We start from the raw sequence: 14,596 nt of genomic DNA, 5'->3' as shown, positions 1-14,596 counted from the left end.
CGAGCCAGGCGCGGAGGCCGAGGCTAAACGTCTTCAGTCTTCAGCGGCGGCGGCGGCTCTCGGCGTGCGCCCGGGCTCGGAAGGCGACGCGCAGCGCGGCGGGAAGGACGAGCAGCGGCGGCCGAGCACTCACTGCGGGACTCCGCGGAGTTCGCAGCGCGCAGGGCTCGGCCCGGATGGGCGCGGGGGTGGCGGTCCCCGCAGGGCCCCGCGAAGCGGCCCGGTTAGAGCGTACCGGCTGAGCGTTGCGGCCGCCGAGACGACTGGGGCCGGGCGTCCATGCCCCGGTGCGGAGCCTAGCGCCGAGCGCAGCCCGCGCCCGCCCGCCCGCCCGCTCGCCCGCCCGCAGCTCGCAGCGCTCGCGCCCCGGCTTCGCGGCGCGCTCCAGACAAGATGGCGCGGCCGGGTCCGGGAGTGCTCGGGGCCCCGCGCCTCGCGCCTCGCCTTCTGCTCTGGCTGCTGCTGCTGCTACTGCAATGGCCGGAGTCGGCGGGCGCCCAGGCCGGCTCGCGGGAGCCCTGCGCGGCCGCCTGCACTTGCGCCGGGGACTCGGTGGACTGCAGTGGGCGCGGGCTGGCGACGCTGCCCCGGGACTTGCCCTCCTGGACGCGGAGCCTGTGAGTATCACCTTCGCTGCTCGCCCGGGTGCTGTCACTGGGACAAGGCACGGGGTGTGCATGGCCGGGGAGAGTGCGGAGTGCACTCTGTGGGCTGGGATTCTTGGGTGGTCTTGTGGGGGTCGCGCGTGGGGTCTCTGCGGTCTGAAGGTGAGTGCGTGTGTCTCATGGGATTCTGGAGAAGCCTAACTTGCAGTGCGTGTTCTCTTGAGGGATGAGGACATGGGTGTAGGGGTGTTTTGAGTGTGCTTCGTGGAATCTGGAGGCGAGCCACCGGCTTGTGACTTGAAGGTGAGTGGGTGAGCTGGTGAGTGAGCGCGAGGTGCGTGTGTGTGGGTGTCAGTGAGTGAAGAATGAAGGTGAGAGAATTTGTGTGCCTGCGAGACCGAGGATGGCAGAGTGTTGGGAGTCCATGTTGGGATCGGTTGATGTATGTTGCTTCTTTTCTTCTGTAACCTGGCTCTTTGGTGGCTGAGTTTCCTCAACTTACCTCCAGTTGGTAATGAATGAAGGTGACTCTTACCTCCAATGTTCGTTCTGTTTACATTATTCATTGGCGAGTGTGTGTACTCCAGAGAATCGTGGTGGCTTTGGCATTGGCCAGGGCAAAAGGGACCCTGCCCTGGAGAACACTGGAGTTAAGATTGGAGAGCTGTTGGAGATCTCTGAGTGCGGCTGTTCGCCGTTTTCCGCCTGACTGGCATGTACAGGGACTGTGTTCCAGATTCCTTCCTGTATGTTCCCTGGGATCCCCTTGGGCTTGATGATCCACAGTGGTGGGTCCCACCCTCGAGTTTTTCCTCCATAAATGGCACAAGTTAGTTGTTGAGTAGTGCTGCTTCAGGAGAGGTTGCCAGGGGCCTGGCTGGCTCTAATAGTTTGTTTCACCCCACAGAGGTGCATTTTTGTGCTGTTGGGATTGGGGCCTATCGGGAGTTAGTGGGATACTTCTTACAGGGGATTAACAATAACAAAAAGACATTATTAGGTTTCTGTAAACAGTGGAATAGAATAGCTTTGTTATACTTCTAAAAACTTAGACCTCTGTTATCAGTAATTAGCATCTCTAGAACTATTAGTACGTTCCAGAAAAGGCCTAGCTTGAGTAGTCTGCTTTTGACTTGAGCAGTTGAATGTCTTTCCTAGGACATAGAAGAGGTACAGCGGTACTTTTAGTCATGACACTGCTGTTTTAAAAAGAAAATTGACTATACAAGTTTTAATCCACCCCTATGGACCTGAGTATTAGATTGCCATGAAGGGGAGAAGTTAGTTGCTTTCTAACAAGAAGACCCCATTTTTTCTCTCTCTCTCTCTCAAAATGAGGCATTGATAAAGGCTATTTACCCTGATCACTTGGGCAAGCTCCTGTGAGTCCTGAAGCTGGCTGAGACCCTTTGGTTACCATTAGGCTTTTTCTTCAGGGTCTGCTTCCTCTCCCAACAGAATTCATTGGTGAAAAAACATGGCCTTAGAGTGGGTTTGAACACAGTGGCTCTGTCAGTTACTACGAGAGGAACAAACTGTTGCTCTTTACTAGGATTTTGTTTGTTAATGGTTGATGCTGGTTGATGCTGGCTGGGGACGTTGTGTTTTTCTTTGAATACTTAAGGTTTTTTTTTTTGTTTTTTTTTGTTTTTTTTTTTTTTAAATAATAGAACCACATGGGTAGAATCAGAATAACTTCAGTGTTCACCTGTTGGAAGAGTGACTTGCAAAGCTGTGTGTCCGTGGCATAGTGAGGAAAGCTCTCAGTTTCCAAGCCATAGCTTCCTTATGTGTTCTTATTTGCACTTTCCTAGGTCACAAGACCCACCTTGCCTTGCCCTGTTATGGAGCAGAACTTACTAATCATTTTTAGGCTTTTGGTTGCCTACAAGTGACAGTTCACACAGCATAAATACCTTTAAAATTGCAGTCTTTTTCACTCAAATGTAATGATCAATAAATACCAGACTAGGTATTTTGAGCCTCAGGAGATTTGACTCTACTGCTTTAAAGGATTAGATTTAAGATCCAAGCAGTGTGGTTTCTGGGTTAGCATGTGGTGATATTGTGCACATGTGCTTGCCTGTGCGCTTCACGCACACACACATACTTGAAAAATACTTACTGAGTTTTTTTTTTTCTGCTTAAAATGAAGTCAGGTATGAATTATCTTCTAACCTTAAGATTTCTCAAAACTACCCCCCCCCAGCGATATTGAGGGTTGAACCTAGGAGTATGTTAGGCAAGCAAGCTTGCTACCTCCAAACAGTATTTGTAGTACCAGCACTTTCATTTTAAACCATTGCTTTTATTCTGGGATTTCCATAAAGATATTCATACCCTGGGCTATACTTTGGCAAGACAGAAGTGGAGAAAGTCTTCAAATGTAATAAAATAAAAAATATCTTGTATTTTCACTGAATTCACACCCTCTAAGGCCATTGCGTCTAGGAAATGCTTTTATGAAGTAGGTAACTGCGGTCTGCTCAAACAGTTTCAGGCTGTGGGTTTGAGATAGCAAGGGACCTATGGCTTTATGGGTTTCTCTCCCCACTATTGTAAACAGGACATGTACTTTTGGAGTTGTTCTTAGGCCAAGCATAGAGAAACTATAACTTTTTAATAGTACATAAAAATGTAGTAAAAGAACAGGTCGCTGTTTATGGAGGGAAATAGATTCCTCTCCAGGGCTGAGGATAACTCTGAGAGGTGGAGCAAAACCGAGGCTCCTATCTCACTGCATAGGTGAGACTGGCATGATCCAATCAGAACATTCGTAAATAGCACCTAACTCTTTCAAGCCTTACTCCAACCTCCAGAACATTAGGAGAGTCCGAACTTCTTAGAACGTATGTGTTTGCTTTCCTTGAAACTATTTTTGAGAGCCTGATTTCAGAAACTGTTTAAGAGGTATTGAAGAGGATTTACTTTAGACTCTTTCTTACCTGTCTAAATTTGAGCAGAGAGTTTAGTTACAAAATACTGTTGGCTTTAACATTCCAAGAGGTAACTGATGGCTTATTGGGAATGAGAGGTAGGCAGGCTGCAGGAGGGCAATCTTTGGGTTCTTGTTCTGTGGAGGGAAGTTAGTGGGGATTCAAAAACAAGGACATTTAGCATAGGACACCAAATGTGGTCACATGAGTGCCAGTAGTAAGAGTTTATTGTTTCGCTTCTCTTATATTATGAATTTGCAGTATTAAGTTGGGTGGCTCAAATCTAGCTTTGCTGTTTGAGCAACTAAGTGGCAGTTATGGTTACATTAGACAATATACAATCTGTGCCATCACTGTATAGTTGGAATCAAGGAGAACCTCTGTCTTTCAGATTCTACAGCTGTGCTTCAAAGGCATGGTGTGCAAGGTGTTGTGAGTTAAAGTTCTGGAAATTACTTTCCATCTTATTTATGCAAATTAGCTGACCAAATTCTTTTAGAATCCTTTGACTGAAGTGCCCAAATGGTCCATAATCCCTCCTTACCTTTTAAAAAAAAATCTTTTTGTTTCATGTCACTTTAAGAGCTCAGCAAACCTTGAACTTGTTTCAATTTGGGGTTGGAGGTTGTTTAGAATAGAGATGGATTTATTTATTTTTGTGGTGCTTAGGGATTTGAACTCACTGCCTGAGGCATGCTAAACAACAGTGCTTTCCCACTGAGGAGCTCCTCCACCCAGCCCTATGGATCTTGAGAGTACTTGTACCTTTCTTCTCTGCCCTGAGCAGAGGAAAAAGCTTGGTAAGGCTGGGCTCGAGCTCAGGGCTTTGCATACTCAAAGCAAGCATTCTACCAACTGAGCCATATCCTAATCGAATTGTCCCCCTTCAAGGCACTATTTTAAGACTCACTGTGTTCATCTCTTTCTATAATTATATATGGTTAGTAGATTTCACAAACTTTGGACTTTTGAGTGTATTATAGGCAGTCATTCTTGGCAGTATCTTGAGAAGGCTTGGGGACAGTGCAGTGTGCTATGGTAAGAACTGCTTTCTGTGAGATGTCCTCCTATTCCTGCTCTCCAGCCTCATCCCTCTTTGGTTAATTACATCTTTGTCGCTTGGGTTCCCTGGGCTGCTTCCCTGACCAGTTGGGTCGCCCTCTGGCTGACCTTTTGTACTGTCAAGCTCCATGCCCACAATGAAAGACTCTCTTCCCTTCTTTGCCGTAGTGTCTCCTTGGGGCAAAGCTTTTTCAGCCTACTTCTAGCCTGGCTAGGGGCTGGTGTGACTTAACACACCTGGCTGTAAAATAGGCACCTGCCCAGAAGAAAGGTCTGTGAGATAGGAAAGCCAGATGGTGGCTGTTTAAAGTAGCCTATGGCTATTTTATAAAGTGAGAGGGAAGTGTAGAAGAGCTCATTGAGTTGGAAGTTACTGAAAGCAGTAAGCATGGTGGTGGTGGTTGACTTTGCCATTGTAGTCCTCCTTCTCATTTTCCTCATTTGTTTAAAACATAAAGGGATTCTTATTTACCCCATAGGTTGCAAGTTATGCCTAATTAACTTTAAACTCGTTTTGAAGGAGCTTTTGCTAACTGGCACCTTCCCCTCCTCAGCAATTGCAGTTTGAGACCCTGGGGGTCTTTTAGAAGTGAACAGGACATTGGGCTGTGTTAATATTCAGGTTTTTTGTTTTTTTTTTTTTTTTTTTTTTTTTTTTTTTTTTTGTTTTTTGTTCAGTGGATGTGCTTTCAACAGGTGACACTTTGTCTTGAGACAGGAGGGAGAAAGGGGTGGAGGGAAAACTCCTAAGCAGAGGAAGGGAGATGAAAAAAATCTCAAGTGGTGTCCGGCCTGTGAGAGGACCATTAGTAATTAGTGATTGCACTTTAGGCATGGTATTGAACCTGTGGGTTTCATTAGGGATGTACCTCATTATTTCTGATCTTTCTCTGTGCTAGTAACTACCTGGTTATCTTCTGCTGCTGTTTCCAGTAAAATTGCACATTTGGTTTTATTTCCTGAGGACTTTGAAGACCAGAGGTTAAACTTTATACAATGAAAATTGCATTTATTTATTGGTTTAGCCCAAATAGTTTTATGTAGAAATAGAGATTAGGATTGCCGTTGAGTCTGACCAATTAATTGGTCACTTACATAATAATTGGTGCAGAACACTGCCACTGTTATTAAGCAAAAATGAATAGGTCAAAAAGAATGCAGAACATAATGATTTCAGTTTTCACCAGTTAAATTGCTGACTTGTGCCCATGCTTTCTTGGGTGGGTATCCTTTTTCTTACCAAAAAGCCTTATGCTTCTATGCTGTCATGTTTTGTATAACTTAGTGTTTCACTCGTGTCTTTAAAAAGATTTATTTTCATTATTTTTAATTATGTGCATGCCTGAGGGTCTGTGTGTCGGTTTATACCTTGAGTGCAGGCACCCTTAGATGTCAGAGGTTTGGGATTCTTCTAGAGCTGGAGTCATAGGTAGTTGTGATCTGCCTGACCTTGGGACTAGGGACAGGATGCAGGTCTTCTGACAGTAGAAAGTACTTCAATGCTCAGCTTCTTTTCTGGCCTTTATCATCTGTCTTTTGACTCAAGCATATTAAGCCTAGACATCTAAAATAGAGTTACACAGTCTGCTTATAAAAGTTGTTCTAATTTTTCATAAGTGGTTTCTTCCTTTCCCCAGGTCTAACACTCTTTGTTTCCCTGCTTTTAGCTCTTTTCATCCACTCTAAATGGTCATTAGATACTGGTTTCTGATATTGTGATGGGTGGGAATGATGTGGATGGAACTGTTTTTATACTTTGCATTACCTTACTGGGCTAGGGGCACCTACTGCCACCCTTCACTTTGGGGTAGTGATGGAAAGATTCAGAGTTATTTTTAGGGTTCATTTCTGGTACCTTCATTCTCCAGCCCCTTGCCCATCTATATCAGGGGGTTCATAGTATCATATCTCATAGCTGCCAGGAGTTAAACTGTACATGTGTACCATTTGCTTCCTCTGTGTGGTCTACCAATTGAAGGTTGAGGTGGCGGTACCTCAAATCTTGCATCCGTTCTCATGACCAGTCCCTCCAAGTTGCATTTCCCAGTGACAAAGGCTTTCCTGGGAAAAGTTTACCTTTCTGATATAAAGGGATCTTTTGGTGTGGGAGTATAGCATGACTCATATGCCAGGCATCCTTCTTCGGCAGCAGTTTTGATGGTAAATGAAAACTGAAACAGGTAGACTTCATTTGCCTTGAGAATCTCAGATGAATGGGCAGGAAGCTGTACACAGTTGTAGTAAATTATACAATTAGCAAAAATTGTTGGGGTAGTTTAAAATCTATTCCAGTTGTATAAATACTGCCTGTTCAGCATTATTCTTTTGGAAAGATAGATGGGAAAAAGCAGGAAAGTGAGAAGCCCTTAAACCAATCATTTAGCCTCGTATTTCTCAAGGTTTCATTGAAATTGAGCCTACCCAAACACAGGTAGCTGAGTATCTTTGAAGAATGCAGGTGTGCTCTTCCAGGTGAGATTAGGTTACAGCCCTACAGTCCTTAGGGCGGGCTCATGCTGGTTGCATACCCACCTCCTTTTGGAAAGACTTGAAGGAGAGGAGGTAGGAGGGGGGATAGTTATTGGCTGAAGGTGGATAACAAGTTTCATTTGTTTTGGTCTGACTCCAGAGGTATGGTAACTCATAAGGGGGCACAGACAGTGAACACCGGGCCATCTGATGAACCTGGCAAGGATGCACCTTGAAAAGCCGTCTGCTTCTGGTGCACCTGTCAGTGAGTCTTTACCCTTGTGAATGGCCATGATTCATAGCCTTGCCCACATGAATGGCTGGAATTGTTTACACCCTTATTACTATTTAATCTAACCTGACCAGTAAGTCCCATTGTGTTAACAACCAATCTGTTCATCTCCCTGAGGCCGGATTCATCACTGCTTCCTTGTGAACCAGGATGCCTGTTCCAATCACCGCTCCTTGAGTTTGTTTTGGCAAAAGACAAGAAAGGGTGGTCTGTCTTCAGGTCTTTATGATGTGTAGGTCTCTTACCTTTTATGATCAGCAGGAATTGGAAATGAATGAATGTTTACTGATACTCTTACAAGCAGCCTCTTCCCATTATTTTAAAAGCTGGTTTAAAAACATCCACACTCCTTAAAATTTGCCTTTTGTGGCTTTTTTTGTGCAGCAGTGAGGAGTTGCTCCCTCCTGCCTGTCCTTTGACCTCTCTACTAATTTATAATTTGTTGTGTAAACAATTCACTGCTCATCTCAGCAGAGCACACATTGCACTGTTAAATTCTTTGTTCTGGATTACCTACTTGATGATGGCTGTTAGGGACCATTAGGACTGAGTGTCTGAACTGGGGCATGAGCTTCTAGGTAGCTTCCAGTTGGTCCTGTGGTTCCAGTGCTCTGCATTTGAGAGCCTTTGCATCTGAAGCATTTGCACTGTGGGTTGGATAACCAGAAAAAGCAGTGAAAACTCAGCTGACTGGGACAAAGTCTGTTGCCAAGAGAATCAAGAGAATTTTTATTCTTATGAGATGATTAGAAAGATTGGCCTTAAAATCAATTCTGAGTTAAGGAAATGTTTGCCATGGAATTGGATATTTTAAAATAAATTCTTTGTTAATGTAAGGTGTTTTCTCCTTAACATTATTTTATGAGGAGAGGCAAATGGACAGTTTATTAATGATGCCATGAATTTTGGACCTGTCAGTCAGCTTCAATAATTACCAATTCATGGTCTGTCTCATGGACCCCATGCCCCAATATTATCTCCCTTTCTACCCTTTTTTAAAGAAGCAAATCCAAAGCATTGTCATTTCATCTGTAAATGTGTAGGATTTTCCTTTAACAGCTTTTGGAGGGCATATCATTCACATGGTAACTATTTACTGAAAGAGGACTTCTAAGAAATGTGTAAAGGAACAAGTTCTGACAAATACGAATCAAAATTTCAAAGGAAATTTTGACAAATTATGCATTTACAGACTGTTTATCAAGCACATATTTCATGCACTTTTTTTTTTATGTTCTCAAATTACGTGTTGTTTCCGTACCTTTGCTTTTGTAGGGAATGTTTAAAAAGTTCTTGTGTAGGAACTGCTTGCCAGAATGCAGCTCTCACTAGTTTTCTTCTTTCTCCATAGGTCCCTTGATTAGGAGGCTCCTTCCAAGCTACTAATTGTAGATTAGAATCTATTAGTGAGCAAATATGATTACAATGGGTCATTTAAAAGCGGCATTTCAGATATTATTATTATTATTTAATGTAGAGATAATTAGCCATTGGTTGTAGCTAGGTCTCGAATCTGAATTGAGTTAACTCTTGTTTACTTTGCAGGGCCCTGACCCTCCAGCTGTGTCTACTTGAGTCTGCTTTAAATAGAGTTAGAAGCGCCCTATAAGAAAATCCCCCCAAAGCTCAGAGCCAGCTTCCTGGAACCCTCTGGGTTTCTTTTTAGCTTCACACAGATTAGAAAAACACTTCCTCCTCATGGCTACTGAGTGGTTTGTGTTACATAGCTCCATGCCTCTGTTTCTCTATTGTTTCTCTTTTGGTTGGGAGAATTCCTTTAAAATCAATTATTTTCAAAATCTGTCTGTAGAAATCTAATATTACATAAATTATAAAGCGTTTAGTGGGTTAAATGTCATTTTAAGTCCACAGATCTGTTGAGCATAATTAAACTGATGTCATATTTGATTAGAATACCATTTGTAGTGGATCCTCTGTTTATAAAAACATACACTGAAGAGCTTGAAAGCACTTATAGGCAAGCGAATCAAGTATGAGGGTCTGATTGTGAGCTCAAGTTCTATTTGCAAATTGGAAGAAAACTGTTTTGTCTCCTTCTTGATCAGGGATTTTGGTTCAGCCTCATGCTCACATACTGATTTTCACTAAAATGATTTTGTGTGTGTCTGTGACTTCCTTTCTCCACCTGGGACAGTGTGAGTTTCTGGCACATGAGCACTTAGTGTTTGCAAAACATTATAAACAGCCAGAAGAGCCCGTAGCTTCCAGGAAGTGGATTGTTGATGCAACCAAGTGATGGATGCTGAAGCCACTACTCAAGTAGGGAGGGATTGTCCCCTCCTCTAAAGGAGAGGAGAGCCAAAATCAAGTGAAAACAAGTATTTACTAGCTGCCAGGGCTGCCTCACTCCCTATTCACTGTGTTCTCAGATCTAGTGTCAATGTCTTATCCACAGGTAATTTTTTTCTCATGGAAGAGGCTGTACTTTGCTCGTGTAAAATTGGAATTCTAATATGATTTTTATTTTTACTTTTGAATTTATGTATATATGTTTCTTGTGTGTTTAGGTGTTTGTGTGCCGTGTGAGTGTGAGTGTGAGTGTGAGTGTGAGTGTGAGTGTGTGTGTGTGTGTGTGTGTCTGTCTGTCTGTCTGCCTGCCTGCCTGTGTCTCTGTCTGTGTACATGCGTGCCTGCCCATGGAGTTTAGAAGAGTGAGTTAGATTCCTTGGAGCTGGTGACATGGGCACTGGGATTCAGAGTCCTGTCCTCATGACTAAGCAGCAAGTGATCTTAACCACTGAATCCTCTCTCCAAGCCCCAAAATGATTTTTAGATTCTTTATAAGTTTTGAAATAATATTTAGGAATAGTTTAATTATGTTCAGTCTGGACAGACCCAAAATAAAAAAGTATTTTACCTCAAGTATTAATGACTTGGAGTCTGCAGGACTTTGTTGTGTGTTCTTAAATTCTCTTGCCTTTTGTTTTGTTCGTCTGTTCTCTAGACAAGGTCTCTCCTGTGCAGCCCAGGCTGGTCTTGAATTCACAGCAGTCCTCGTGCCTCAGTCTCTTGAATGCTAGGGTCACAAGCAAATGCCACCACTCCTACCTCTTTATTTGCCTAAACAAACAGACAAAGACAACAAGCAAAGAAACAAACTATGAAGCTGTTAAAAAGATGAAGATATAAATTTGCAGCTTCCATAGCTTTCTTTGGGCAGAGGGGAACAGGAGTTAAGGCTGGTCCCCTTCTTGGAAACATGTGGTACTTAGTATATATTTCTGGAGGAGAGGAGCCTGGAGATTTAGGAACTTCTCAAAGAAGTTCCTAACAGGAAGTTAACTAAACAACAGGGAGAAAAACTATTGACCTTGAAGAAAAAGTGTTTTTTGTTTGTTTGTTTATTTGCTTTTTTTCTGAAGCTGTGGAGAATAAGAATATGGTAGAATGGAAACTAGCTTGCAGCTGAGTCTTAGGAGCCCTGGGGTTTCTGTCCTGGCTATGATGTGGATGGGTGATATGACCTTGGGCTGTTTCCCTCCTTCCCATCTGTAAGGATGTAAAAATAAGACCTAATTTTCAGATTCTAGCTAGTGGAGACAAAGGGGAAGTGCGTGATGCTTACTTGATGGGTACCCAGAGCAGCCAAAGGAGAAATGGAGCGCTAGGGGCGGGGCTCAGTGAGGGGCCCTTCAACCAGGCTTTGCTATTGTTAAGGAGAAGCAAATACTACATCTAAAAGTACAGGTGAAACTTTCCTAATCTGCAAGTCCAAAATGCTTCAGAATCTGACAGTGTTTGAGTGCTAACATGACACCACAAGTGGAAAATTCCATACTGGGAAGGAACTTGGTTTTCACGTACAAAAGTATTAAAATTAGTGTATAAACTTGCCTTGAGGCTATGTGTATGTATAAGGCATATGAGTCATAAATGAATTCATGTTTAGACTTGGGTATTATCCTTATATAAATAATGCAGAAATTAAAAAAAAAATCTGAGATCTCAAAAACTGTGGCCCAATGCATTGCTGTTAAAGGATTCTTAGCTTGCCTTTCCCGCCCTTGGGCCAAAGAAAACTATGGAAGCTGTAAACTTGATATCTTTGACTTAGCTTTTTAGGAACATAGGTTTCGAGAAAAGTCACAGAGTCAATTTAGTAGAGCTTTCTTAGGGCTGCTGCTGGCCATAGTTGTTCAGTGACGTCCCTAAGACTGATAGTCTTTCAGCTCCTTGGGCCCAGTGTACAGACTCGGCAACAGCTGCAGTGAAGGACACACACCCACTGCTCTCTCCTTTGGAGCAAGCTTGCCTTTGGTTCTGTGCAGAGGCATGGCTGATCTCTTAGTAACTTTAAGCCATTTTCCCAGGGAGCTTCTCAGTATGCCTTTTGGTGTGTAAATTCAGCAGCCTAACTTTTGTACAGCTCAGTCACTTTTTTCTCCAATTTTTGAAGTCTCTCCTTTTAAAAATTATTTTATTTATTTATGTATTGTTCAATGGACACCAAATTTACCATGTGTGGGTTTCATTTTGATTGAATATTGTTTTTGGGAAATCTTGTTTGCTACCAAATAGAGTAGGTCCTAAGAGATTATATTTATCATGTGGAACCTTGTAGCTTTGTTTTCTGTGTTCTATATTTTTAAAAGGTTTGTGTTTATTGGGGAGAGGGGAGAAGAATCTAGAGGTCCATGTTGGGTGTCTTTCCTATATTGCTCCCACTTACTTTTGAAATGGTGTGTCACTGAAACTGAAGCTCATTCATTTGGCTAGCTTGAGTTAACCAAAGGCTTCAGAAACTGGTGGTACCATTCCCCCAGTGCTGAGGTTACAGGCACATGATTCCTTATCCAACTAATTACATGGGTGGTGGGGATCTGAACTCAGGTCCTTGTGTTTGTACAACATGCATTTTACCAACTAAGATATTTTCCCAGCCGACCCATTTTCTGTATTCTTCATAGCTACCTTCTTTCACATGGACTTTGTTGTCTTCACTAGAGACTCTCCAACCTTTCCTTTAATGCATTCTTTATCATGTGTTTTCTGTTCTTTTCTTTAGAGCATGCTTTTGGAAGTTGGAATCTTGTTTGGGGTTGCAACCCGAATAGAGTGAAATTGGAGGCACCATAAGTGGTGTTTGGAACCTCTTGACAGTCTTGGAAGTCATAGTACCTGTACCTAGGAATCACCAGACATGATTTGTTTGTCACCTCTGGACTTTTCTCATGTGTGTGTGTGGGGGGGGGATGAGGGTGGGGGTGGGAGTGGGGGTTGTTGGTGCATTCTTTCTGGGCTGAAAGGATCCTGTGGCTCCTTACCCCTCCAAGGGCTTCAGGGGTTTCTCTTCCAGGTGTTACAGTCTCAGGTCAGACTGTGTAGAGAACTGGAGGGGAAGTGGTTAGGGGTGTGTAGGTTGCCCTCATAAGTTCGTGGGGGTAAAGGGGTAACTGCAGCCTTGCTCGGGGAGCTGTGCTGTGCACTGTGGAGTCAGAACTTGTACTCTGTCTGCCTGTATGTGGGAGAACCTTTGGAGAGAATCCCTGACATAAAGCAAAAACTATGGAGAGGGCTCCTTTTCCTTCTTCCTGCTTGAGACCCACTTCAAAGAATCAGATGTGTTGGTGCCGCAAGCTGTGCAGTTATTGTTAAAGAATTTGGGAATATAATTGAAAACAAACTGCTGGGCAGAGCAGATTTAGGCAAGTTCTAGCTTTGAGAGGAGGGAATTCCAAGTTCTTCCTCTATTTGGAGCTGATGTCTCAGAACACTTGTTCTGTAGATGAATCATCAGTGAACTCTACATCTGGGAGTTATATATTGGGAAACAGCATTCTTTTTAAATGTAGAAGAAGCATAAAAGCTTAAAGTTACAGTGCAGTTGGAAAGTTGTAGTCAGAGTTTCAAAAAAACTAACATTGAGGTGAAAACAACAAAGTGATTGGCCATGAGATTGTTGATACTTAAAATGGAACGTACGTATCCGGAAGCACAGCCACGGCCAACTTACTTATTGCACCCCTGTCCTTTGTTTTTGAAGCAGATAACATTTACAAAATGTCATAAACACCATCTATTCAGAATCACTAGCTACTGCAAGTGTGGCTTTGGTGCTTGCGTGTGACTTAAGTCCTGGTCTTGAACTCCTTAAATCTTCTGTTTACCAGTGAAGGCCCTAGAGCAGGTCCTTGATCTGTAATTGGAGAACATATGCTCTCTTCTTCTGTGAGCTCCTTCATGTCACAGATTATGGGTTGGGAGATGAAGCAGCTGTGTGGTTTCTGTTGAGAGAGGCATCCCTGGAACCTGTCTATCTGTCTGAGTGACTTTGGTGAATTTACTTGGTTTCTCTCTGCCCCAGGTTCCTAAAGTAAAATGAGGATGACTGAAGTGCCCACCAGATTGAGCTTGTTTAAGGGCAAAAATAACAATGCCTAACACATGATTAGAGTTGGCAGAGTACTGGCAGCTCATGTTTTTTATAGCAGGATACATGTGTTAACTAATTTGGTCATCATCCTGGTGAAAAACTTAATGTATGTTTTATGCACCAGATCCAGGGTGGATACAATACTGGTCCGGTTCTAGCGGTTGCTGGAGTTAGAAGTCTAGTCTGCATGCACATGGTCATAGTAGGAAGAAGACCAGGCCTAGTCCTTTGTGCTTTCCTTTCCAGTCTGAGTTCCCTGAGGCCAGTCCCGGGCTCCTCTGTTTTTGAGTGGCTTGAGTACCCAGCACAGTTTTGGCATACAGTTGGTACTCTATTAATGGTGTCTGAAATGTGATTTTGAAGCACAGGCTTCTTCCTGGGCTGGCTTATGCTTTGCCTCTTTGGTGAGAAGGGTGGTAGCATGCACATATGCCTTGCCATCTGTTGTTTATTGTTTCTGTTAGGTTGTGGTTTGTGTTCCTGTTGCATGTTTCTTTGGTTTCTGGAGCAACTGCGAATATTATATGCTTGGGGATCAAAAAAAGTAAACTATTTATAAACAGTAAAGTATCCTTGGGTTTGGAAAGTGTTTTTCTCAAATGCATGTGTATTTGGTGGCTTTATTATAATCTCACTGATGTATCATTAGACAGTTTGCAGATTGAGGCTCATCTAAAAGATGGGCGGGTCAGTGTCCAGTCTTGTATAACCAGCACACAAACAGCCTTGGTGATAAGGCCGTGGTGTTAACGCTGACCCGAGCGGTGTATTTTTAACTCAAGAACATATAAACAGTTTAGCCTGCTGATGGAGTTTATACTTGCCTGAAATCCTTGGC

General features: G+C 43.3%; 1 protein-coding gene across 1 annotated transcript in view; it reads left to right on the top strand.

Annotated features, from left to right (window-relative positions):
* The first annotated feature begins 243 nt into the window (after positions 1 to 243).
* Lrig1 (leucine rich repeats and immunoglobulin like domains 1) overlaps positions 244 to 14,596 on the top strand; it is a 100,460-nt gene continuing 86,107 nt past the window's right edge. Inside the window, exon 1 of the mRNA XM_051203423.1 lies at positions 244 to 617. Coding sequence (XP_051059380.1) covers positions 394 to 617 — 224 coding nt within the window. The 5' untranslated portion in view covers positions 244 to 393. The remainder of the gene's footprint in view (positions 618 to 14,596) is intronic.

Source organism: Phodopus roborovskii, unplaced genomic scaffold (genome assembly GCF_943737965.1).
Source record: "Phodopus roborovskii unplaced genomic scaffold, PHOROB, whole genome shotgun sequence".
Taxonomy (NCBI): Eukaryota; Metazoa; Chordata; class Mammalia; order Rodentia; family Cricetidae; genus Phodopus; species Phodopus roborovskii.
Note: the sequence above shows the minus strand (reverse complement) of the source record. Positions and strands in the feature narration are given on the sequence as shown.